Source organism: Zosterops lateralis (genome assembly GCF_965231275.1).
Source record: "Zosterops lateralis genome assembly, chromosome: 7".
In the NCBI taxonomy this organism is placed as follows: Eukaryota; Metazoa; Chordata; class Aves; order Passeriformes; family Zosteropidae; genus Zosterops; species Zosterops lateralis.
This window is the reverse complement of record NC_139767.1, coordinates 13,266,884-13,293,924: the sequence shown is the minus strand read 5'-3', so window position 1 is coordinate 13,293,924 and position 27,041 is coordinate 13,266,884. Positions and strand designations below refer to the sequence as shown.

The 27,041-nt window shown below is 36.9% G+C and overlaps 1 protein-coding gene across 2 annotated transcripts in view; it reads left to right on the top strand.

Annotated features, from left to right (window-relative positions):
- The window catches only part of PARD3B (par-3 family cell polarity regulator beta), a gene marked incomplete at its 5' end in the record, with an annotated part of 392,787 nt that overhangs the window by 156,091 nt on the left and 209,655 nt on the right, over positions 1–27,041 (top strand). For both annotated transcript variants that reach the window (XM_083864789.1, XM_083864788.1), the window contains 4 exons: positions 6,904–6,995; positions 17,004–17,090; positions 20,578–20,703; positions 25,194–25,549. In XM_083864789.1, coding sequence (XP_083720915.1) covers positions 6,904–6,995; positions 17,004–17,090; positions 20,578–20,703; positions 25,194–25,549 — 661 coding nt within the window. The remainder of the gene's footprint in view (positions 1–6,903; positions 6,996–17,003; positions 17,091–20,577; positions 20,704–25,193; positions 25,550–27,041) is intronic.

Below are 27,041 nucleotides of genomic sequence, written 5' to 3'. Positions count from 1 at the left end.
ATAACCTTTTAAGTGCCAAGATCACAACTCACTACAATATTCAAGAAATCCATTGGTAGTTGAGGGGAAAAATATTGCTGTTGTGGTTCCTGAAACTGTCATGTAATTGCTAAAAGCCGTACTATATTATGGCTTTTCTTTGTGCTCTGCTAATTAAACATGAATCCACTTGGATGTTATTAAAAATATCCGAAGACATACAGCTATTCTTATGTTGAAAAATATCTTTAACCAGTCCAGTTGAATACATTTCAATTGACGAGATTGAAAGAGGCTGTGTGATTCTTATTTTCATAATAGTTGACTGCCTAAAAATCATCTTTAGCAAGTGATTAATTGCATTTGTAGATACAGCACAATTGCATCAATTATCCATTTCAGATTAATTTCATTCTGAATAGTTGAGAGGATGATGTAGTTTAATCAGTAAGTGAAATAGAAGTACTGTTAGCTGTTTAGAAATACTTCCCACGTTCTATGGCACAGTGATTTCAATCAAGCAGACCACTGGAAAAATAAGAAATAAACAGTAAGAAACATGAATACTTTTCCTTCAGTTTAGTAGCATTTTGTTAGCCTCCTTTGCATTGGTTTCCACCCTTGATGTATTGATGTTAGCAATACAGTGTGAAGTGTATTTTGGTATGCTTATTTAGAAGGAAAAAAGGAAAGCTATGTTAAATAAAAAAATATTCTGGATTTTTTTAGGCATTGTTATGCATGCCTTTGCAATACTAAACCATTCTTGCATATATTTAGGAAGTGGTTTTGAGTGTTATGTAAAGCTGTATGGCCTGGAAGATTGGAAGTTAGTCTGTTATTATCTTGGTAATGAAAGAGTATCTGAGCAAGTGAAATGCAGATGTTGACACAAACTTCATACCTAATCCTTGAATGACTGTGGACAACACCCAAAAAAGAAAGTGATGCCCGACACAATTGCTCACCACCCACTGACTGATGTTCAACCTGATCACTGGATAGTGATTGGCCTCTCCCAGCCATCTCCCCCCAGTTTATGTCCTGGCCATGATGTTCTGGGCTGTGGAGCATCCCTGTGGCCATTTAGGGGTCAGCTGTCCCAGCTGTGCTCCCTCATGGCTTCTGGTGTACTCTCTCTCTCTGGCAGAGCATGGGAAACTGAAGTGTCCTTGACTTAGGGCTAGCACTACTCAATAACAACCAAAATATCAGTAGTTTATCAACATTATGTCTTACTAAATCCCAGACATAGTACTGTGCCAGGTACTAGGAAGAAAATGAATTCTGTCCCAGTCCAAACCAAGATTCCTCAGTGACAAAAGTTTTTTCCTAGATGGAGGTGTTACTGCTAGTTATAGTACAGGTCTCTGCTTACTGGAAGTTTGCTATGTATTTCACTTTCCAGATTGTTCCCTGACCTAGGGATAACATGACTCTGTACATGAAAAGTAATAAAGATAAGATAAATAGTTTTCTTTATGAAGGGTTTTAGTGCCACATCTTCAATTAGGCCCATTGTGGATTTAAGGCTAAATGGAGGAAGAGAGATACTGATTTTCAGTCTGAAATATTTTGAAAGCTTGTGGTGTGCTGCATTCTTCTTTTTGCAAACTGAGGCTGACTAGTATCATAATGAAGTGGTTGTTGTGGTTGAAGTTTCTTAGCCATTTCAGGAACACACAACTTGTATCTTGTCCCAACATACCAGGTGAGCCACAGAGATGTCTTTTGGGCCTAAAAAGACATGTACAGTTGGCCAGAACTTGAAAACAGCATAGAATGTTATTGCTGGGCCTTACAGCCAGATATGTATAACTTTGCTTCAGATAGGGTTATCATATTTTAACCTGTGCTTGCTTATTATTACTGAACAACAAGGGGCCTTTATGTGTGTGTTCCATGAGTTATGTGGTCTTCTGTATGCAATGCCAAGTATTGCATTTGTTGTTCTAGATAAAGGTAAACAACTTTATAACATGGGCTAATTAGTTTGGGAATATTTATGAAAGTGTTGATTTTTGAAGCTAAATATAGTGCTATGGCTTTTTAAACTCATTCTGGCTGTCAGAAATGCTCACATGATCCTGAAAGTGTTGCTAAAAATGTTCAATTTTTAAATACGGTGATTAAAATTGTCTGTTGTGAGAGCAGTAGATGAGACATTTCCTGCATTTGTAAACTAAGCATCCCTTTCACCCCCAGGTTTCCTTGCATCTCACTGTTTATGTTGGTGGGATCTGAACTCTTGTTGAACCTTCTTGGAAGAAGGTTTGCTGTTGGCCAAGCAGGGAGAGGGAGCTCTGCAGCCTGCCACCCTGCTCCATGACCTTCTGCTCTTTGATTTGGATACTTTTCCTTTGTTTTAAAGAGCTGAGGCCCTCAGGGAATACAGTACTGGAAACTGGAACTTCAGACATACATTTTCACTTTTAACTTTGTTGTTAGAAGAAAGTCTCAGATAAAGATGCTTTCCTTTGGGTATACCAGACTGTTTGAGTCCTAATTTAAGCAGATACGTGTACTTCTTCTATTAATAGATCTTACTTATTTCCTTACTAGTTTATTGCTAGTGTTTGATGACCCTTTTATATTCCAAGTGTATCCTGCACTCAGTATTTTCCCCAGTTCTTTATTTAGAGTCTTTTTTCTCTAAATATATCTATTTCAAGATTTTTCTCATGTTGAGTATTGTATAAGAAGTTTTTTTTGAAAGAAAATTTTTGCTACACAGCTTTCCTAAAAATGATGTATTGGCAATTTTATGCTACCCAAAAACTTACTTGTCTTAAGAATTAATTGTGTTCTGAGCCTACCAGATAGACTTGAGGTGATTTAGGGCCCTTCTGTAGCCACTGGTGGCCTGTGAATATTTCTAAAGTTTTCTTGCTGAGCTAGGTGGTTTAGTCTACTCTTGTGTGAATGTGCAAATTTCAGCTGCAGAAGAACCTCAACAAAAGATTTATTTTCAGCTAAAATGAAATTCAAAACTACACACTACCCAGTAGTAAATGGATGTAGTGCAGGTTTTTTTGAAGATACCAAAATCCAGATTTCTTTGGGTTGCAATGAATAGTGAAGAAACAGAGCAGTGGCACTGGTGGGCAGCCTGGCTGTCAAGGGCTGCTCAGGGCTGCACCCTTTGTTTGTAATACAAACGATTGGTTTGGCTGTTTTCAGTCAATTCTGTCTCTCTCTGTCTCTTTTTTAGTCAAAAATGGATACTTTCATGTCTCTGTCCAAAAGTGCCACTATTGCTTTTCCCCTCCAATATTTTATGGATTCTATGAAATAAGCCTTTTCAAAAATTAAAGAAAAAACCACAGACTTGGTCCTACTCCCTAAGCTCAATAAGACCATGACTGACTGCATCATATTTATTTCTAGGTCTAACATATGCCCATGCTGACTGTTGACTTGAGAAGAGTAGATGTTCAGAAAGTAGAAAATGCCACTTACTGGTACATACTCTGTCATTCCTTCTACTGCCTCATGTACACATTTACCTAACTTGAGAGCTGTCACATGATGAATGCAAGACTCTTCCTAGCATTTGGCTTGCAGTTGTTTGCAGAGGGCTATTATTTAATAGAATCACTCTCTTCTGCTTACCCCTAATTTGAAGAACATGCTTTTAGTAGCACTAAGTAGAATTGCTTGATTCAAATTATCTCTATGTAAATAAATTTTAAAAACTTCCACTGTTCATAGAGGCATATGCTTCTTTGGCTTTTGTTTTTACTACACCATTTTGCATTTTATTCCTATGTCCTAAGTGAAAACTGTAGTTCTGTCACTGTAAATCTGTTACAGTGTCAGCTGAATTTGAGTCAAGGTTTGTTAGTCAGTGTCCTTAATTCTGCTACTATTGAAAAACTGACAATCAGTCTTTAAAAATTGATGGAGCATTTTTGTGTGTATTGGATCATTGCTTTTTGACGATGCCTTTAATTGTGCATTTTTGGTTTGCTATTATTCTGCTTGTTTGTCAAAAGATGATCTGTTTAAATTTACTGTGCTTCTGATGTAAGGCTCAAGTATGAAACGAATTTGTCCATTTATAGTGATTGTTACGTGACTGGAGCTCTAATGTCATTCTCAGAGAGCTCACTTATAATGTCAGTGTTGTGATTCATGTTTCCTTGATCAGTTAAGCCTTTAAATATATCTGGCTTTGTGTTTATTGACTGGAGCATGTGATAATCTGTGATATGTGGGAGCACTATACTCCTGCAAATCTAAACAGGCACTGTGCAGGATGGGGGCTCTGACACTGAACTTTTTCTGAAATCCTCCAGCATACTTCTCTCCAGTCAGGAGAGGATAACTTTTCTTTAGACACTTTTATCCTTAAATTTAAACCAGCAAAATCCCTACACCGCAACAAACAAACAAACACACCAACCTAAAAAAACCCCATAAACAAAAGAAACAAAAAAAAGCAAGCTGTGAGAGTTATGGACTCCAAACTTCATCCTGTAATTCTTTATGGAAGTTCTGTCTTGTGGAAAGATTAAAATGTGGACATATGTGACTGTCAGGTGCCTCACAAGGTTACCCCTTTATTATCTGGCACAGGAATGATCATGCCTTGAAATATATGAGACGTTTATAAATCTGGTTTTGAAGACCTCTTGCAAAGGTCTGATACCTCTAGTATCTATAATAATCCTCTTATCCACCTTCAAGATACTTTCTGTTGGTCTGGCCTTTAGCAGGAAAGAAAGCTGTTTGTTGCCACCTTTCTGTAAGGACCTCTTGATTATCTTGGAGTGAACTGTGCTCTTAGCAATGTTGTGCTGTGCCACAAAGCTAATGGAAGTATGAGATTATACTTGTTGATCAGAATTTTTTCTTTCTGGTCAAATAATCTGAATCACTCAACAGAAACAAGGTACAAGATTGTGTTCTGAACATCAGTGTTTATCATTGCTGGGAGATCTGTTTCCCAGGAAGGGGGAGATAGGGGACAAACATGAGTGTAATCTCAGTACAGCAAAAACAACAGTAACCAAAAGCCCAGAAACAGAGAAATAGCATAACTTATGTAGCTGGTATAGACTGCAAGGAAGGCTTCACATGGCAAAACAATTCTGAGGCATGAGTAGCATTTTCTCTGTCATGTGTTGTGTTGCAGCCAGTGTCTGGGAGAAAAGGGTCTAGTTAATCACAGACCTGAATCTGCTCATGGTGTGACTATATTTAACTTTCCATAAAGAAGATCCTTTTTAAGAGAAGTAGCACCAGTGTTTTCAGTGGCAGGCTAACAAAGGTTAGCTTTGGGAGCATTATTGTTAAAGAGTTTGACTGCTTCCAGCATCTACTGCTACCTAAACATTTTTTGTAAAGCTGTTGTCAAGATGAAGTTTTAACATAAGAAGGCTGTGTGTCTGGTTTCTGCTGGTAATGCACGGCTTAAGGTTGAACTCTTGAATTACAAGGTTAGTATGGAATATACTTCATATAGTAAGCATTGTTCCTTGACATGTGGTTCCACTGTGAAAAGTGATTGGAAGAGATGGCACATACTCAATACACAGCTTTTAAAAGTGGTTCTTTATTAGTGACAGAAGTTCACTTTGAGTGAACTGTGTTGGTCTTGCAGTTGAAGCCAAGCCTGTTGGCTTCTGCTCTAATTAACACACAAAGAGCATCACTACCAGTATTACAGGTTCAAAAGCACCATGTGAACCAAAAGGGATCCAGCTTGGTTTATATCTCAAGGGTTTGCTTGCAAGGCTGCTCATGATTTTGAAGTGCAAGGCAACCCACGCTTGCCCCCAATTCTCTTGATACTTATAAACTAAAAATAAATTCTGCAAATCTTTGAGGGACTGGAAACACCAAACCTTTTTTGAAAAGAACCGTCTTTTGAGAGAAACTGAACTTCTAATAACCAGTGTAGAACTTTTTTTGAAAATTAAATTACCTATCTAGTTGGCTTTGTTCTTTGAAATTAATTTATAGTATTGCTACCTTTTGCCTTGAGACAACTTAATATGGCAAGTGTATACACTGGAAAACTGTACCACTGCAACAACAAAAAAAAATAATGATTAACTTTAGCCTTTATCTAGTTAAGATCAGGCTCTGAATTGAATTCTCTTAGTGTGTTGACAGCTGAAGATTTATGTCTTCCAGCTCTATTCCTGTTGCAGAGTTGACAGAAGCGACCCCTCCAAAAAAGGTCTTTGTTACGGATTTTTCTCTGTTTACATTATTGCCATAAGGGTTGGGATGAAGTACAGTATGTTAAAGCTAATACATCACCTGCTGACAGTGGTCTTATCTCATTGGTAACTATTTCCCTCTCCCAGTATGAAAAAAATGCAAACATTGAGTGCAAGGATCACAAAAAGAAAGTTAAATAATAGTTTTCAAGAGCTTTTAGCATTGGTGTCTGGACTCTTTGTGTGCTCTGTATTTTTGTGCCTGATTGTCTAAATCGCTGCATAATTTCTTTTTCTGGGAAGCTACTCAGAAAATATGTCTTTGCCAGATAAACGCTGCCAAGGGATAGAGCACAAAAAAATCTGTTGGGTTTACTCAAGGTCTGTGTGATCTCTTGGGAAAAAGGAGGCAGCTCAGAGTGGGAGAGAATAGCATTCAGGTTAGATAGGCAGAGAAGAAAGTAAAGCAGTGCAACTTTACAACATTAAGTAATACAACATTCAGTTTCTCCAGGGGAAGGGTGGTGGAGCTGGCATGAGGAGCAGGACTTTAGATACCCTCCTGTTCCTCCAAATGCTGTGTCACAGGTGCTCCATCCAGAATGGGTCTTTCAGTCCACACTATCAGTGAGATGATGTTATTTTATGACTGACCTTCTCTTCCAAATACAGACTTAAAAACACAAACATGGCATTGTTCTATATGCATAATTATGTACATAGTTTCAGTATGCACTTTGAAATCTCTCAACAGGGTGCTTCCCAGGCATCCTTTCAGGATGGGGACACGAACCTCACTGGACCCCCAGAACTGCTGTTGGCTCAGAGGGCACGGCTCCCTACCAGGTAGGAGCATCTTCTGTTTGGTGCTGGCTCAAGTGTGATTTATCAATTTATGCAACAAAAGACTGACTTCTCATTCCAGCTGCACCTCTGGTTCTGTACTGTGCTTCTCATGACCATGATCTCTTCCTCATCCTGCCTTTCCCACCCTAAAATTGCATTTGATTCACATACCAGAGCACATATTTGAGCATGATAGTCTCTTACCCTTGTTGATGAATATGAGTGATTTTTTGTGCTGTTTGTTGTATAAGCGTAAGGGGGAAATCTGGATTTTGGTTTCTATTCAGTCCTGCAAGTGTTTCATGTCTTAAGATAGAGGAAGTTCTTAAATTATACATTATATCTCAATAAATAACTGTTTAACTGAACCATATAATCCTAAAATTATCTCCTTTGGTTTAAGTGTCACCTCCCATATTGAGTGGTAAGGTTATTGCTTCGCTATATCCTGTAGTAGATTTTGTATCTGTGTTCATGCACAGTGTAAACTATTGGTAGTATTTGTGATATTTCCCTTTGTGTTCCTTCACTAGAAAAGTCAGATGCAATGCATCCTTTTCTTCTTTTCATTTATAACATACTAGAGATGGCCTGGGCTGTTGTATCTGAATGTGGTCATGGTCCCCATTGACATTTTGGGAAATAATTTTTATTTTAACCAGTCTAGATTTTTAACAATGTTTAGTTAAATATATAATCTGCATTGGAAAGCAGTGGAGTAAAACTTGAGAGCTGTATGGCTCAAACAAGAGGAGAGGAAATTAGGTGTTCTCAAGAGGTTTAGTAATGAGCAACAATGGTTGTTGCTCCTGAAATCAAAGGGAAAATTCTAATGGCTGAAATGAAATTGAAAAATAATGATTTTGTAAATAGTATTTGTTACACCTAATTATCAAGCCAGGGTGCTATAGTGTCAGAGAGTAAGTTGATCAGATCCTCAGTGGTGGTGTTGGAGTGTATTCATGCTGCTGTTTTTCTATCTCATCATAAGCTTAAATTTCAGTTTTGAGTGGTGATTCAGGTCATGCTGAAGTCACCTTTTTGAGTAGGTAAAGGAAGTCAGTACTTTGTCCAGTATCTTGTGTTTGTTGCAGAACTCTTGAGATTATATACAGCTCATTGTATAATTAAATTAAGAAGTGTTACATGACAAACTTCTACGTGACAGCTAAAATGTGAAAAATTAATCTGTTTCAATTTTAATGATGGCAGATAGTCATTTGCTATAATTCTGCAGCTTATAGTTGTTTGTCAAAACAGTGTAAGATAAAACTCATGAAATAAACAGTATCTGCATGCCTTAATCTTAGAACATTTATCCTTGCAAACATCTGAGAAAAAACAAGTCTTAATTTTACCTACATGGGATCTGGGAAAGAGGCATGAATATGTACCCCATGCCTGTGGGGAAGTTTGCCAAAGGAGGGACTTGAGTATTGCTGGTGGTCTGGGCCATGCCAGGTTTTGTGGAGAAGGATCACTTTTTCTTTCACAGCATGTCAAAGATTTGTCTTTTTCTTACAAGGGAATTAATTTCTCAGGTTTTCTTGTTCTTTAAACCATAATTTCGGTAATTTTATGGGCCATTTTATCATCTTGGTACAGTTGTGTTTTTCGACTCAATCTGTCTGGGTTTTTTCCTCCCTCTTGGAGGCCTCCTTGTCACCCCATGCCTATGCCATTTTGTAATTCCTTCTCCTGCCTGCCGATACTGATCCTTATTTTTAGGATGGTTGCATCATGAAAAGGAACTGGAGTGCTTTTCCAGCTTTCCCTGCACCTGCCATGCTTCTGAGTTACGTGCCTGCTGATTAGAGTTCATCATGCAGGTATAGAAGTTAGTTTAGTTGCTAATGCTTATTTTCTGTTCATGGAATGTTGCTAAAGACTTCTACAGCTTGTTTCACCTGAGGTAATTATTATGCATCACCAAATATATGCACTCATTTGTCTCTTGATCCGTTAATTTGTAATGGGGATTAATCAAGCTCTGTGCACACTCTGTTCATATTTACTGTTTTCCTTATGCCTTTACTAGGGTGTTATAGACTATCTAAGTCCTCTTAGGAATTTTCTGAGAGCATATTATTGTTTATCAAGTTAAACAATTGGTTGCTTGCATTTGGGATTCTTCAGAAGAAGGTTGTGATACTTGTTTGCTTCATAATTTGGTGGCTATTGGAAATACTGACAATAACAAAACCCCTTTTCAGAGGCATTCAGATTTCTGAAGCAGCCAGGTCTTCTCTGTCATGTCACAAACCAGACAAGAATAAACATAAGTTTTTGTTGGTATCTTACAGTTTTTACTGAATTCTGCAAACCATCTTGACATAGGAAGATGGGAGGAAAAATTATAAAGAATATAAATTTGGACCCTCTTGATTGATGCCAGAGTATCAATCAAGTAAGTGTTGAACAGATAGGGAGCAGAGGGAAAGCTGGCCAGAACAGAGTATTCCCAGGAACCATTTTACATTGGTAATAGGTTTTTTGAATTTGGTTTTTTGTGTGTTTTTTTGAGATGAATTGTCTTAATATTGATTGAGATTGCATTGTCTGAAAAATATTGGCCAAAGCCAACCAAGCAGATGAAAATCAAAACAAAATGGAGAGAAAGGAGCAGTTTTTCATAGAGTCACAGTAGAGTAATTCTACCAAAATGTGCTTTGTGTGTGGTTCCTGGGTCCTGAGGAGATTTTAAAAAACAGGTTTGCCTGCAAGAATTGAGATGGGTACTATGAGTAATTTTTCATCAAAATTGTGAATTATATTGAAGTATTTGTAAAATATTCCAGTTTCTTCAAACAATGAACATGAGAGAAATTATAAACGCAGTATTTTGCAAAGCAAAGTTAATTCATAGCTCTGTGAAATCCACAAGAATTTCAAAATTCAAAGAATTTAAATTTTATAGCAAAGATTTCATTTTTGTTTGGCTTTTTTCATGTAAGTCAAGTTTTTAAAACTGTTTTTCCAAAAGTGTTTTTATTAGGAGTAGAAGGTTTATAAAGGGAAATAATGAGTCACTAGAGACCATCTGTCTGTCTCAATTATCTTTTTTTGATTGACTGTAAGTGAGGAAGGTTTTATTAATAAAATAGTATTAAATAATAAAACTATTTTTTCCACAAGCAGTAAAACAAACATTTTAATATCTAATTTTTCTCCTTTCTGAAAGAAAGCGTTACTCATAATTCTGATTTATTCAGGTATTTTTCTTGTTGAATTTTAAAGTCATTAGGGCCATGAGGGACCACCTTCATTTAAATCTACCACATGAAGAGATACTAATAAAGGTAATATTTCAGCCTAATTGTGAGCTACTCTATGCTGTGGACAAAAGGCTGTGGAAGAAAGAAAACTACCACTGGCCTGGCTGCTGTCCTTACTGTTGCTGAGTTTGTAAGCTTTAGGGCCTATAATGCTTGAGCAAAACAGCAGCTCGTCACCTGAGAGAATGAGCTGAGCCTTCTCATAAGAACTCCAACCTGTCTGAGGTCAGAGTCTCTTTCTACCTGCAGCCAATAATGGGTTTTTCAGAAGGAAGCAGGGAAAAAAGAGTACCATGATTAATATTTCATTATTAAGAAGCTTAGTCAGTTGAACTGTAAGATCCAGGCTTGCATTGTTTTATATTCCTCACTCAAGCAGGAAAACTCTTTGATTTCAAGAAAGTCAGTTCACTGGTTTAAGTCTCTGAAATCAGTTGCACATGGAGTAAATGAGTGTCAGTATTGAGGGGTTTTGGCTCCTCTACTTAGAAGTTAATGGGAAGTCCCTTTGCCTGGATTCTCTTAAAACATTTCACTGCAGAGATACTGGGAAACTTCAGGACTGTATCCCTTGGGAGTATGAAAATTTTAATTTGACATTTTAAGAGTTGAACTTTACTATAGGAGAGACTTTATACTGGGTCATTGGAATGTTTTTTTAATGGAATAAATAATGACAGTCCTCTTGTAAATTCTGTAGGTGGCTTTTTTTTGTTGTTTATTTGCGAGTAAAGATGATGTTCAGGGTAAAGAAAGCCAAGCTAGTGCTATCAGTATATAAAATTTTGTATTTCTCTGTGCCTTTTTCCATATTCTATACTAGGTCTGAAAGATTTTCATATTAAGAACAGAGTCTTGATACTCTATAGATGGTTGGGTAGATTTTTGTCTCAACTTTGAGCACTGAATTCCTTAGCGCACCGTACGTGGGAATGCGTTTTGAAAAGCTTGCTTTTCTCAGTGAAACATTACTGTGTTAAGGAACAGTAAACACAAATCTGCTTGGAAGTGGATGTTTGGCTTAATAGCAGTGGATTAGTTGGAACGCAAAGGGTAATTTATGCATAGATAATTCATTATGTGTTTTCATTATGTTCGCTTTTGCTGTCTTCCCACTTCTTTTTAGCAGAGGTCAGGGTCAGTTCCTTGGTTTAAGCACTGTAGATACATAATTAAAGTGTAGCTGAAGCATTTTTTCCTTCTCTGTGTTTTCCTATTTTTAACCTACTGTGTCTTTCGTTAGTCTAACAACAGAGAACTTGAACAATTTGATTTAAAGAAAAAAAGACACAAAGCTCCAGTGCTTGCAGGCTGTCTGATTTCTCTCTAAAACTTCAGAGTTAATCTTGTGAGAACTAACTAATTTTAGTGTGGAAAAAAAAATCTGGAATAACTAGACTAATGCATTTTAGTTAGGAGAAGGTGATTTGTTTCTTCTTTAAACCTGAAACTGGAAGATCGTGACATTATTTCATAGTAAATATTTGAACGGTGGATAGTTGGTTTAGTGTTGTGTAGAATGGAGCAGCTGCTGTGTTCCTGTTTCTTATAAAAGAGTAACCAGTTTCCTTAACTGTACGTGGAATACTTACTCTTGCCTGCACACTGAGTTGCTTTTTCTCCTTGTAGGGTGCTCTCTAGCCTTATTTAGATATTGTTCCGATTTTCATCATTTGAGTGTGTTCACACTACATGACATCTTGAGTTTCAACTTCTTCAGGGCTTTCAAGACATCAAAGGTTTGAGCACTTAGTTGAAAAGAGGGAAGGAGATATGCAGAAAAGGGGCAGGAGGTGGGTGAGAAGTGTGCTGTCTGAGAGGTTTAGTTTAGCTGACTACTCTGGAAGCTTTCTCTGGATGAATGGGGACAAATACTTTACCATCAGTAACTGTATTGGTTTAGTATGTGAAAAAAGTACGTGGCAGTCATCAGTCTCTTTATTTGGATAAATCTGTGCATTTTTCCACTTTAAAATGCCTTATAGGAATTTGACATGTCCTGTAGGCCTGTGCTCTCTGCCAAACATCAGCTCCTTTTGTCCATGGATACTCTCTCTGCTGGAATGGCAGCATGGAAGCATTGGAAGAAGAAGCATGGAACTGGAGGTGCATGTGAAAAACAAGCAAGGAGATACAGTTTAATAACTGCATCTGTGAGCTCTCTACACCTGACTGACATTTAATTTGCCTTTTACTTGACTGTGGTCAATAAGAGCACCACATAGCATGTTCAGAGTATCAGCTGTGCTTTTCTGTTTGCAAGGGAAACATTGACATTCTGCACTAAAAGATTTTTTTGAGATATGGCATCCTACTAATCCGTACCTTTTCTTAAAAACACTTGAGAAAGTGTTGAATTTGACTAAAATTGCAAAGGAAAATGCCATTGGAATGGTAAATACTTTGTGTTTATTCAAGCAGTAGGTTCTTGTGACATACACATGATGACAAGTTTTGCCCAGTAAACCATGCAGTAAGCAGCTTTTCTGAGATACTGTCTTCACTGTGTTGCAAAACAATTAATCTGCTTTAGGCTGTGCCTACTGCATTCTCCAAGAGCAATCCTACCAAGCGTTTGTAGCTGGGGAAGATCAAAGCACCTCACTGGACTCAGTCTTGCTTTAACAACTCATAACATTTATTTCTGGAGAGGATTTCCTTTTAAGCATCTGTGTGCTCAGTGTTGGGGTCGATTCTTCAGTGTTCTTGGGTAGTTTGCAGAGAAGCTTTTAGCTAACAGATCTTTTCCCTTTATGTAACTCACAAACTGCTAATTCTTGATCCAGGTTTCAGGAGAGGGAGCTATAGTATTCCACAGCGAAGACACTGCAAATCTGAGGATCAGATTGATTCACAACTAAATATGACCACTAAATGTGCAGCACTCCGTTTAAATTTTGCTTTCCATGTTGCCAGTGCTGTGCATGCTTACTACTCATGTGTATACTTTATCTCTTTGCTGAACAGTACTTATCAGCATTTTTAATAAAGTGGATGGCAAGCCTTGTTGACAAATGTAATAGATGGTAAAGAATCTGTCAGAAATAAGATCAAACAAAGAAGAATTTAGATAGTAAATGATGACAGCTTCTTCAGGTTAAAAATCAGTAGTACAGCATCTTGAATCAGGTCATGCTGGACAGGTGTTCTCCTCTGAGTGAGACCTGAGGTATGTTCAGTGCAGCAAGGGGAAGGGAGGTGCCAGCATGTGTTGGAAGAAGCCTGAGTGCTGTGCTTCTGGTTGGGGTGAACCTTGCACTTTGGAGAAATTTCACTGACATAAAGGCTTTTTTAAAGTTCAGGCTTTTTGACTGCTTTGAGAATGTGTCTCTATGTATTCAATAGAGACTGGGTTCCAAGTGCAGCAAGGACAGGATTCCCTGATATAGGAGCTCTGTCTGCTCCTGGAAGAACAAGCAGGAGGTACTCAGAGTGCAGCCTACTGAGGCACCCTCTGTGCATTGCTCCCTGATGCTCCCAGCCTCTCATCCCCAGCTAGGAATTTTACTCCAAATCTTTTATACTGACTTGATGGGCCAGGCTTGTGTTTTCTTTTATAGTAAAAGGCATTTAAGATCTGTAGGGGAGATTTCAAAGAGCAGTAGGTCGCAGGTAGGTTACTAACTTCTGGAATTTATTTTTTTTTTCCTATTTAGGTGTTTGTTTGTTTGTTTTTAAAATGTCTTGAATATTGCAAAAAACAAAAATCTATGAATTACATTCTCTATTGTCACAGCTATCAGCCTGCATTAGACAGTAATTCTGCTTTCTCCTACTCCTTTCTTTAATTTTTTTAACCTCTGTCAAACTGATGAATCCTAGCACCTGTGTGTCCCATGTGCCTTTGGATTTTAGTAATTAGTATTCTTAGAGTTCATCCTATTTAGGATCTCACTCAGCCATGCTCTGTTCCTGAATGCTTTCTCCAGTACAGTATGAACTGCAAGCCAGCGTGAAAAAGTACAGTGCTGAGTTCAGCTGTCCTTGTGGGCAGATTAAAGCTTCCCAAAGAGGGACAGAACAAGTGAATGGTACCAAATGTGTCTGAATCTCTAATCTTTGAGGTTCTTAAATTAAAAAAAAAACAAACCACCAAATCAAATCCCAGATGTTCTTGGTTTTAAATTTTTTAACTGTCATGCTTTCATAGGTATAAATATAATATAAAAATAACATGTCCTCAAAGATCCATGAAAGTTGGTGTGAAAGGCTGTTTTCTTTGTGGACGAAACTAAGAGTCCCATTTTTTTGAGAAGGAGAAGTCTATTTAGAGTCATGGATTTTTGATTAAAATTATAGTTCCAAAGCTCTTAATACATGTATATAGAGTGTGCTTTTATTTTGAACATTTAGTGCTCTAGAACATCCATAAGTTTAGGATGTACCAACAATTTTTAAAGTAATACATAATGTGCATATGGTCTATTTGTTTTCACAAAGCCTATTTTTCTTGGTGTGTAGTTTTCATGTTCAGCTTAAAAATAAGTTTGTGTGTTTTCTTTGGCTTTCAGCCTACTTTTAAGTGTAAGCGCATTGATTTAATATGACAGCTCACCTGTCTGTCGTGATAGCCCTCAAAAAAATTCCTGCTCAGTTTTACAGTTGCTCAGGAAGACAACTCCTCCCTGGAGCACACAGGGTTATTTGGGGACAGCTATAACTTACTTAAATTTTCCTTGTACAAATGAAAACCCATTCACTACTTCTGATTATTTTTTGTATCTAAAGGGCTTGGCTGCTTAATTTACTTATGCGTTTTGATTTTGTAGAAGTTCAAAAGACAATAAAAGTAGCCCTTTAATTATCTCTCTTTGTGTGTTAAGAGAATTGGAGGAAGTAGAAGATGGAACTGAAAGAGGAGTTAATTTCCTATGCATGCATTGTTGAGGTTTTTGGTAACCACCCTGATTAGCTTTTCTAACCAGTTTCACCAGAAAAATGTATTTAAAAATTCTTACAGGAAGATTTTGTCAGGATTTCCCCATTTGATTAATGAAGGGGAATACAGGAAAGAAAAATCCACAAATGCCTGTTGATGGTGTCTGTGTTATAAATACAGTAACATGTAAATCTGTTACACTGGGATAAGTGGTGTCTTGTTGTTCAGGGTCTTTCCATTTAATATCTAGAGAACATAAATTCGTTACAGTGCCAGCATTTTTAGAAGAACAGTTTACAAAAAAAAAAAATCTGCCCAAAACTCACCGTGTCCCTTAATTTAAAAAAAAAAGTATTTTCTTATTCTCTATTTAGCCAATCAGACAAAGAATTATTGTATTTAGGGCAAATTGCTTCTCATTAATCATTGTACAGCTGGATAAAGGTTCATAATAAAAAAAAATTATTCCTATGTTACTAGAAGGCAATGCCAGATTTTGTCTAAGGTCATTTGCAGTAACTGTGCTCCTTGTGAGAGGGTTCAGCTGTGCCATGTGGGTTCATGTTGTACCTAATGTGGTGTAAGTGTGCTGCCACTTCAAGGGTGATTGTAGATGCCTCATGGCTTTCTGTGCATTTTTACTGATTTTTGCATCAAATCAAATGATCATAAGACTCCGTGGGTCAGCAAAATCAGTCAGCTGGTGCCAGAGAAAGTTGTGGTACTAGGGAAAAATCACCTGAGGGGAGAGGGCAGGGTGGTAGGAAATAGTCAGCTTGGTCATCTTACCTAGCACATGTGTGCTCTCTAGATCTGGTGCACAGGGGAAGATCAGAAGTGTCTTTCTCACTAGCAGTCTGCACTTGATCAGTCAGACCGAGTCTGTAAGTCGGGGCAGGATCTGAAGTGGCCATGTGGTTCAGTTTCACGTGTCCTGTCCACACTGTAGGGTTGGCATGCACACACAGCTCACAGCCAGGGTGTTCTGGATGGATGTGCCCATTCAGTGTCTGCTGGCCACTGATCCTGAGCGCTGGGGCTGTTCAGTACCATGGGAAGGGATGGAGTGTTTTGGGAGGTGGACATTATTATGGAAAGAAGGAACAAGGTCTGCTGAAATACAGACATTGCTAATTTTTTTAAGGTTCTATCCAGTTCAAGTACCTTGCTTTTCAAGTCATGGTCACCCAGAATAGAGTTAAGGTCACTGTAAGGCTGGCAGTGTAAAGTAGTCAATAGGAAGTGAAACAGCATAAGTCGATCAGAGATAATATAGAGAGTTTTAATAATGGTGTTTGAGGAAAGAAATTTCTTGATAAAATGAGCTGAGTTGCACTACTGATCACAATTTGTTTTGCTCTTTGTTTGTCAGAGAGATTGTATGTAACTGAGGGAAGAAGTATATTTAAATATGATTTGACTTAAAAGTCTCCATGTCCTTTCTGTGTGATCTTCATGTTTATAATGTGGCCACGTGGGAAAATCGAAGCAACTCACTTGGAGTTTAAATTAAGAACATGTAAAATAACCTCCCCCTTTTCTTTTCTTGATGTTGAAATCTCTCCTCACTTAAAAGCTTATTCTTTAATATTCTAATTAATTTACTTGAAGGTTAACTTAGGAAAATGTCTAGTATTTGATTTCTTTCCCTTTTAAAAAACACAAATGCTAATTTAAAACAATTAAAGAATTTCATGGCTGTTTTACTTTTAATTTTATTTTCATATATTAGTGAGCTCTGAGTCAGATATTTTTTCTACCCTTTCTACTATCTGGTCAATCAGGAATTTGTTTTTGATATGGAGAATTCTCTGAATAAGCTTATGAGATATGTTTCTCTGTGCTCTTTTTTAGTGAAATGACAAAAACAGTGGAGATTTCTGGGGAAGGTGGACCCTTGGGAATACATGTAGTGCCCTATTTTTCATCCTTGAGTGGAAGGTAAGATATTTTCTGCATTGCTCAAGAAGTATATTAATGAAAGACTTTTAGTTGTGCTTATCTTAAAATACCTACTATTTACAAAAAGGAAAACAAAAATTGGTCTATGACACTGTCTTCCATTACCAAAATATTTACTAGTCCAAGTTCTATATGAGGCTACCACAGAGCCATTTAGGTTGGAAAAGACCTCAAAGATACTCGAGTCCAACCTTTGACTGACCATCTTGTCAACTAGACCATGGCACAAGGTACCATGTCCAGTCATTTTCAGTCAACACTAACATCTTTGTTCATATATGCCCTTTTAATTTAAGTCTCTGGTTTTATTCTCTGAATGGTAAACCGGACTCAGTAGTTTTGTGTGATTTTATGTGGTTCTGAGTTGGTTTTGTTGTGCTGTTGTGAGCTTATTTGTTTGTTTGTTATTTTGTTTTGTTTTTCCCAATTGAATACCTCTGCATAGGCTCTTCCTTAGTGACATACCAGACAAGAGTCAAAAAAATCACTTGCCTGCCCATACCTCATATTTTTCAAGCCATCTTTCAGATTTGATTGCATAGCATTTATAAAATGTGCTCTATACCATGAACCTTTCTTTGTCACAATACAATTACTTTAATTATAAATGATTTAACAAAGTCCATTAAGATCACAAAAGCCTATTATAGCAGCGTGCTCATATTGATGTGCTGTAGTTAAGACTGCGTCAGCATTTTCATTATAGCTGTTTTCCAAGCTATGTAACTTGGATGTGTTAAAAAAAAAAATCTAGGCTGAAATTTGACATACAGAGGCTTAGCCAGAGAGTTAATTTGACACTGCCAGCTATGAATAAGAGATGGAGAATTGCCAGAGCCATACATGACTCTACTTTATAGTAAAATGGCTGCCTGTTACACAAAGCCAATTATTGCAGAAGTAAAAATGGTCTAATTCTTAAATGTCTCTTTACTTGTCAGCTTTCATGTAGGACAGAGAATGTGAAGGATTGAATTACCATGTAAAGGTCTGTTTTATTGGCAAGATCTGAACTTGTAAGTGGACCCAAATTAATTCAGATAGTTTTATTTACCAAAAGGGAAAATAGATGTCCATCTGCTGCCTGTAAAAATGGCATCACTGTCTCAAGAAGAAAGTTGGTCTTTGATGGCAACTGTCAGAGATCTGAGTTGTATCCTTGGCTTTGTGGCCTGCCTGTTTCTCTTCAGAAAGCCACTTGTGTTTGTTACCCATTCTAAAATACAGAACAGAGCTCTTTGATATAGGCATGCCATAAAGGTTGTAGTGGATACACTGTATTTCAAGATCATCCAGCAAAACAATTTTGATGAAATTGCAAGCTATTAAAATCAGCAATTGTTGTGACTGAAATGCAGTCTTGTACTTACTTACAAATGTTTTTGGGGATCTGCTGGAGTAGAGGAGTCTTTGACAGATGAACTACTGGTTGTTTAGGTAGCTGTCTTTACATTTTAGTGACCCTTGGCAGAACTGTACTGATACCTTTGTTAAAGTACTGAACTAATTTAAATGGCTTGGCCATCTTTTTTTAATCTAGCCTAAGAATATAAATCCTAACTCATCATAACATGAGAAAGTACAGAAGAGCATCTTTTATTTCTTTTGGGGACATGATAGAATTTATGAGGACATGCTGGCCATGACTAACTGGGTCTGGTATTTCAATTGTAAAGTTATCTTCTAATAAGGTAATGCTGGCTTTAGCCTGGTACTGCTGCAGGCCAAAGTTTTTCTACAGGTCATTAAAACATCATATTAATTTACAGAATCTTAGTTTATACAGGAACTACAAAAGTAATAGAAATAATTTCCCCTCTTTCTTTTGCACTTAAATATCATTAAAAACAGGAAATTAAAATTTAATAGTGCATTAAAATGCTAAAATTTAGGCTGTGGAAAAAAAGTAATGGAGAAATGAGTTCAAGCTGCCTCAGCCTATAACTCAAGCCACGTGGGCAGTACAGCACACACACATTTCAGACAAGTGGGCAATCCTCTTACATTATATGAATGCAGTATCTAAGCACGCAGGATTAGTAAGCAACCAACTTAATTTGTAATTTCTGTACTTCTGCTGATTTGTATTTTAACGTAGATGTATTTAATTAGTTCTTAGTGTTAAAGTTTTTGATTGGCACTAGTTGGATGTCATCAAAAGGGCTGTGGCCCTCACCACCGCTGCCCTTTTTAATCCTTTAGAGAAGGATAAGACTTGTTAGAAGAGAACTGTTATGCTATTAAATCACTTTTTTCTGTTTGATACTTCAGATAACTAATATTCAGTAGGAAGCAATTTTTCACTTAGTAATTGATAAGACAGAAGTACAAATATTTTAATGTTCCTAGACAGTAAATCTAAAATCAGATTTTCAGTGAATATAGTGTCAGTTGAAATAGTTAATGGCATACTGTGAATCTGTTGAATGGACTTAGATACAAGGGGCAGTCATGAATCTGAGACAAAAATACAGGACTTTTGTTTTGTGATTGGAGTGCTGGCATGTTGAAAATTGCACATTAATATTTTATGGAGTATAACCAATAGAAAATGGTCTCTAAAGGTCATCTTTGATGACCATTGTTGATGCTGAAGTGGTATGGAAATTTAGTGGACAAAGATTGATTATAAAAGTTCTTCACACACATGCAGTTGTTAGGATTTTTTGGAGACTGTAGTGATATCATTGGATATAACTCTGTTGAATTATAGTTTGCAATACAGAGATTTTCCAGGTAGGTCAGGATTAGCCTAGTGCTCCCAGCAGAGTTATCGACACTGGAATTTTGCACCACCCACACTGGCTCACTTACTGCATTATTCTGTGCTGCACCTCTGTTTTTGCTTGCACTTATCTTGTTAACAGACACCTTGGGTGTTGATGTTCTGCTGCTGTCCTGAAGCATGAATGAGTAGTAGCATTACTGTCTTGTATCAAAGCAAGGGGCTTTGGCAACTGAAAAGTTTCAGAGACGTTTTCAGAAGTAGAAAAGTCAGGGTTTTTTTTGTCTCATTCTAACTTCTGTTTATTTTATTACAGTCAAGGTAGAAAATTACTTTTAATCTGTTTGTGCTTTTCTTTGGAGCAGTGTCAGAAAAATACTGCATAATCTACACTGACATTTTTAACTGGAGAGGGATCTAGATGTTCTTCTCTTTTTCTTCATGTATAACCTACAGGACTTAATGCTCCCCACTCCATGTATAACCTACAGGACTTAATGCTCCCCAAGGTCTAGCAAGTAGTAAAGCATTAGTGTGCAGCAATTTTTTGTGGTACTCTTTGGAATCCCCTCCTTTTTCATTAAGTCAGCTGAAACCTTTCCCTAGGTTAAGCACTTCATAGATAGAGAGGTAGTCTACGTTATCATTTCACACATAGTAGAGATTAATATCTGGTTTTAGTTGCTATGAATTAATATCAGTGCAATAAGGATATTTTTCACCCATGTTTTGTCTTTTTAGGATGCTGGGACTCTTCATCCGTGGTATTGAAGAAAACAGCAGGTCTAGGCGTGATGGTCTTTTCCATGAAAATGAATGCATTGTGAAGATAAACCATGTGGACCTTACAGATAAAACCTTTGCACAGTAAGTGCTGGTTTGCTAATACTTTTAACTAGCCAGGATTTTACACAGTGCTGTTTTAAACGATTTGTAATGGGATTCATACTTTTTTCAGAAAAAATGCCTGTAAAATTGATATGTGACAAACTTTGTCATTTTCTTTCTGAAACCTCCAAATAAGGTAAAATTTCAGGAGTTTTAGTGAACTTCCTGTGCTTACTTAATTTAATAACATTAAGTTTTGTAACTACTATCTTCCCTTTCTAGTTCTTCTGTTACTTTTACCATATTCTCTTTTTAATTTTTTCTTCATAAGACCTTTAGAATGAATCAACATCAGATCATGGTGTTTAATGTTCTTTTGCAAATGAAGTAAGGTTTTTTAATTGTGGTGCAGCTTTTTGAGCATTATTTTTTTAAAAAATGTGTCTACTGTCAAACTATGATTACTTGAGCTAAATAGAAAGTCTCACTTCTTGTGACTTTTAATAAAAGTCTGTTGACATTTATTATCTCTCTCAAATATTTTTTAACTAACAGGTTGTTTTGATCATCTATGAATTAATGTGGCATTGTTGCACAAAAGAATAGCCTCTCAAATTTCACAGATATTTGCTGTAGTAATTAAAAAGAAATTTGTTTTTGCTTTTAATCCATATGTTTAGACAACTGAGTGATTGTTTATTAAATAACAAAAAGTTATTGAGATGTCAAGGGAGTTGAGGCTTAACTTTCTAAACAGTAAGCCAAATGTTCAAGGCTATTAGACTAAAATCAAATACATAATTTCACAGTTAGGAATAAATATTTTCAAAATAGTTTTTCATTAAACCAGTGTAGTTCTGTAGCATAGGTATTTTTGTTTCTGAGATGGTGCTTTTTTTCCCCTCCTGATAGTTTTTTCAGTTACACCTTTCTGCATATTGGTGGTAAAAGCACTCTACTGTGTTATAGTATGTTCCATTCTCTTCCATCCATGGAAATTCCTAAATAAGATACCAATTTTGGCAAAACATAATTGCTGATGTCTTATTAAAATATTCATTGCCCCACTGTGCAGTTTTGTAATGAGATTTCTCAAGTAAGGTTTTGCTTGAGTCAAAGCCTCTCTTCAAAATCATATCTGATCCTTTGTTTACAGTGTGTTGTCTCCTCTGTGTTTTCTTCTGAGTGTAACTAGATCTCTGAAGGCTTTCAGCCCATGACGTGTTTGTGGAGTGGAGGATTCCGCATGTTTTTCTGTATGGTTACTAGATTTTGAGACAGGTTGAAATACTTAGGAAATTTCCTAGTTCTCTTCAGGCTTTCCTTCAAAATGCAGGACACTTACTTTCTAAAAGCTCATGTAAAGTTTTGGGAGTTGAAAGGACTATTTATTAGCTTAGAGTGATTGGTCATGTTACTCTCTCATTGAGAGAGAGAAAAGTGGCTTAAACGTGATTCAGAGCAGAGCCTGATTTTGTTGGTCTAAGTTTCCTTATGCTACAAAACCAAGTAGTGTGGTTACAGTGGTGTTGGATCTGAGGAGAAAAAATACAGAAATTGTGGTCTCAATGTCTGTTTGGGGGCTGGGGGGGAACATTTTGGATGAGCTCTAGCCTATTCCCAGATCTTACATTGTTCTGCTGAATTGTTTTCCAAAATAGCCTTCTACATCATCTCTCTTATCTGGCTGTGGAGAATGGCTAAAGAACAACTCTTTCCAGGTTGAAACTAATCTCTATGAACAAGCCTTTCAGTTTTCGTCTGGCATGACATAACTGTACTAACCTGACAGAAGTCCAAATTACAGAAATCCACTAATTGTAAAAGATACAACAAAGCATTGTTCCAATGACTGTTGACCCAGAAATAGCGATCAGATTCTCCTTTGAGAGGAAAATCTGTTGGCTGGTTTCAAATTGACATTTCTTCATAACCCCTGTAAAAGCTGTTTTAACACTTAGAAGAGACTGTTAAATGCTGTCTCTCTCTAATTTCAGCAAAGACTTTCTAGTATTGCTTCTTCTGCAGCTGTAACAGCAGCAGCCTACTTTCTGTATTCCCATGTTTATGATAGCTGTATATCGGGACTGTTGGTCTGCTTTTTCATTTGCTGCTAATCTATTCAATTACATTCTGTTGTGCTGCAGAGTTTCTAGCACCTCTTTTAACTGACTCCCTTATTTCTTTAAAGTATGCACTTGGGGTCTCAAGAAATATAAATTTCTCCATTCATTATTTTTTCCCTTTGAAGTGCAGCCAGTTATTTTGCCCCTGAAGACTGCATTTAGACTTTCCCATAGGATGTCTTGAGTGATTTCCACTAATTTTTGTTTGAAGGAGATCTTATGTTTTCTCTTGCATACATTTTAAATATTAATCTTTTGAAACTGAGTTATTAAATTACCTTGTAACATATGACCGAGTGGCTACTTGGAATAATGAAGATGGGGTGTGAAAGAAATACAGTTAAAATTTTACATTCTTTATGCTGGAAGTATGCCATGGTTTCTACTATCAGAGTAAGGTCTGTCCTTGAGAATTTTGAGAGGCTGTAAGTGAACAGATAACCTGTAACCTCCATAGACACACTGGGGCATAGAGCTGTTACAGCTCTGAAACAGAGCCCTTGAGGGTGATGCTAAAAGAATGCCTTCCAATAACATTCTCCCTGCTACTTTTCTTTTCCAAGTTTGAGGTTTCTCTCTGGCAGCATTGCCTGTCAATGAATGTTGCTACTCTCACTCTTGATGCTCATACACTCAGTGTGGCAAGGATGGTTCTTTCCCACAGCAGTATCCATTGGGACTGACTCCTGACTTTAATGTCTTCATGCTACAGAAAGTCCTCTTAAAACAGCCTCTCCTTTCCACCACCTACGGCTGCAAGGTGGATGTAGGTACTATGCAGCTCTGTTCATCTGGGAAAACAGTAGTTGTGTTTTCAAGACATTTATATTTGCAGTAGCTTCCTTCCAATGTCAGTGTTTAAAAAAAAAAAAATCAGTTCAGAAGTACTTTCTACATAGATTCCTGTTATATAACTGAGTGTAAATCCAAAGCCAAGACTTCCACAAAATACTGACTCAGATTCACAAACGCACCACAGAAGTGTAGGAGATAAGTACAATGTTCTTAGGACTTCATGATTTTTTAAAAATTTATTGTAGCCCTTACTTCCCCTCTTGCCCCAATTCAGCTAAGCAGAAGTTGTCAGTTTTTCATTCTCAAAATACGCTTCAGCTACTTCTGTTTGTACTCAAGTGGTCTTCTGCAGTATGGAAGAAAATCAGTCCACTGCAACAGAAGGCAGGAGTGGAAAGCCTAGAAAGAGGGAAGTCTCCTTCTTTCCTTTAGAATCCAAGGTTTGTAACATAGCTTGAGTGACCAAATCTACAGGTTATTCAAAACCCAGGGAAGGCTTTATGAACAGTTCTTTTGGACAACTTGTCTTAATTGCCTTACAATGCACGGGAATCTGAGCATGATATCATTATCATGGTATCAGTTCACAGATTCATAGAATGGTTTGGGTTGGAAGAGTCCTTAGAGATCATCTCTTTCCAGCCCCACTGGTATGGACAGAGATAAGGCTGTTCAGGGCCCCATCAAGCCTGGCCTTGAACATTGCCAGGGATGGGGCATCCACAACTTCTCTGGGCAACTTGTTCAAGTACCTCACCACCTCTTGAGTAAATAATTTCTTCTTAATGTCTGGCCTAAATCTTTCTCTTTTAGCTTAAAACCAATTCTCCACTGCCCTATCACTATCAAGGGGAGGAGTTCCCTTTAAATGCTCTAAAAGTTTCTGGTGTTGTATTTGAGCCCATCTGTAAAAACATTGATTATGTGAAGTCTGCATATCCACTTAGCAAAAGGTTGCTGCTTGAAAGATGTGAGTAATATCAACCTATTTATGTATCTATTTATGTAGAAACACAAATAATTGCACTGTTTTGATCACAAGATTTTTTTTCTAATGTTTATGTGTCCCATACCCTCATCCTATTTAATTGCTGTGGAATCAGCCAGCAGTTGCATTAGGGATTACAAAGGAATCTGAAGAGCAATTAGACTGGATTTGGAAAAAATGAAGAGTTGAGCCTGCTTGGAGTAGATGTATTCACCAGAACAATTGGTGATGAGTGCTCAGTGTGCCTCTATGCCAACAAGAAAATGCATAACAGACAAGCACTTGGAAAAAGCAGCAAGCTGTAACTTCAGCAGTCTTTTGATGAGCTTTTGCCATCAGAACTTCTTTCTGATGCTCTGCATGAAGAAATATGTTCATTAATTTATTCTGGCAGGTATGATTTTGTAGCAGCTTAGGAATTCCTACAGATATGCTGCTCCTACTTGAAATATAAGGAAATGCTGTAGTTTTGAAATCTTATTTCATGTGTACTTTTTTTAAAAAAGGACGCTGTAGATGTGAACACAAGGCAAATTTTCATCTTATTCTCTGTAAACAGCTTCAGATTTTCCCCAGATTTTCTAGTTTGTCATATGAATTTTCATACCTTTATTTTAAAGGGCTCAGGACATCTTTCGTCAGGCAATGAAATTTCAAAGTGTCATCTTGGAAGTGCTTCCTCCATATAACCGAGAACAGTATGAGAAGTCTGCTATTGCTCCTCTTTGTATTCTGAACAATGACGAAGGAGTTACAAAAACAAAAAATCCACCTCCTCTTCATCCAAAACCTGCTGTGAAAACAATTAATATTTCTGGAGCAAGCTTGGAGTCAGGTGTACAGGGAACACTGCAACAAGCTAAGAGCCCCAACCTCCCACGTCTGGGTAGAAAGCCTTCTTCACCCTCACTGTCTCCACTTATGGGCTTTGGCAATAAGAGAAATGCAAAGAAAATAAAGATAGACCTGAAAAAAGGTAAGTCTTTGGGGATGGTATGATTAATTTGTTATCATGTTCTCTATAGTAATACCTTAACTTTTAGTTTAATTAGTGACATTGAAAATACAAGCAAGTTATTTACCATTTCAAAGTTCCAAAACTTTCAAAAGGTATAGGAATGTAAATAGTAATGTTTTCTACAGTGGACTTCCTAATAAACTTTGGATGTATGTTATCCAAATTTACTGATTAGGACATCTCTGTTACTGACTGTGGAAGCAATTCCATTAGCAACAAGTGATTTTAAGAGATAGTTCAGTGTTTTCATAAGTATAGAATAAAAGTTTGAACTGTTAGCTGGTGACCTTCATTATTTTCTTCAATCTGCTGATTGACCACAACACGGTTATAACATTCTTTTAAAGATATGTTTAAAAATCTTTTCTGCTCTGTTTCATGTTCTCCCAGAGCTTGACCACAGATTTACCTGTCTTTCCCTTTTTTATTTTCTGCAAACCTTTTTTTTTGTTTTTTCTGTCTTATTGATTCAGGTGTCAGGAGGCCAAATTTGTGTGTATATCTTTAATTGCTGCACCATGCAGCTGTCTTTGAATGGAATAACATGTTCAGGAACATGTAGTAAAATGTGCTTAAGCAATTTCCATTTAGCATTTGTATTTTCTCTTTGATTTAGGTCTCTGATTTCGCTGAGAGTTAAATTTGGTCCTAGAAGTGGCCCTTTTGAAAACTGTCTGTAACTTTATTCTCATAACACATTATGAATGTAATCAAGATCTCCTTTCTTAATTTTTGTTGTTTCTTTACTTAAATCACTTGTTTTTGCTTCTGAACTCTTCAGCTTTGTGTTAATAAAACCTACTTAAGAATTTCCCCATTCTAGATCTAATGCTTTTGATTTTGAAACACTTATATTTTTAGAAATTGTAGCAATGTGATACTGACATGATGATATCTTTGAAAACTATCACATAGGTAGTAATACCACTCAATATAAAAAGATTTTTATAGACCCTACTATTCCCTGCTGTAGTGATTTTAGTGGCTAATAAGCAATACCTGTTAATATTTATTTTACTCCCTATTTGTTACTATGTACCTGTTAACACTTGAGGTTGTTTATTTCCAAGCAGCAAACAACTTCACTAATGGAAGCTTAGAAATACTACTTTGTCCTTTCTGAACCGCACATCATCAAGTTTGGCATTCAAATCATGTGATATTTTCCCCATTTACCAAGTTTCAGTAAAACCTGCTAAATTATATTTTTGCTCATAAATAAACAATTCCAATGCTCTGATTCCATAAAAAAACGATTGACATTAAAGCGAAGAATAATATTGAACTGGCCTAAAGAGAAGGTCAAATGCTCTTTTTAAATGCTTTAAAAAGAGTTCTTTTCTTGTTTTTTATTGTTATGTGCTTACCCAAGTATTTCCATCTGTAGCTGTTTTAAGAGGGTTTGGGTATGTGTTTTGACATCAATAGATTTCTTCTCTAGACCATGCAG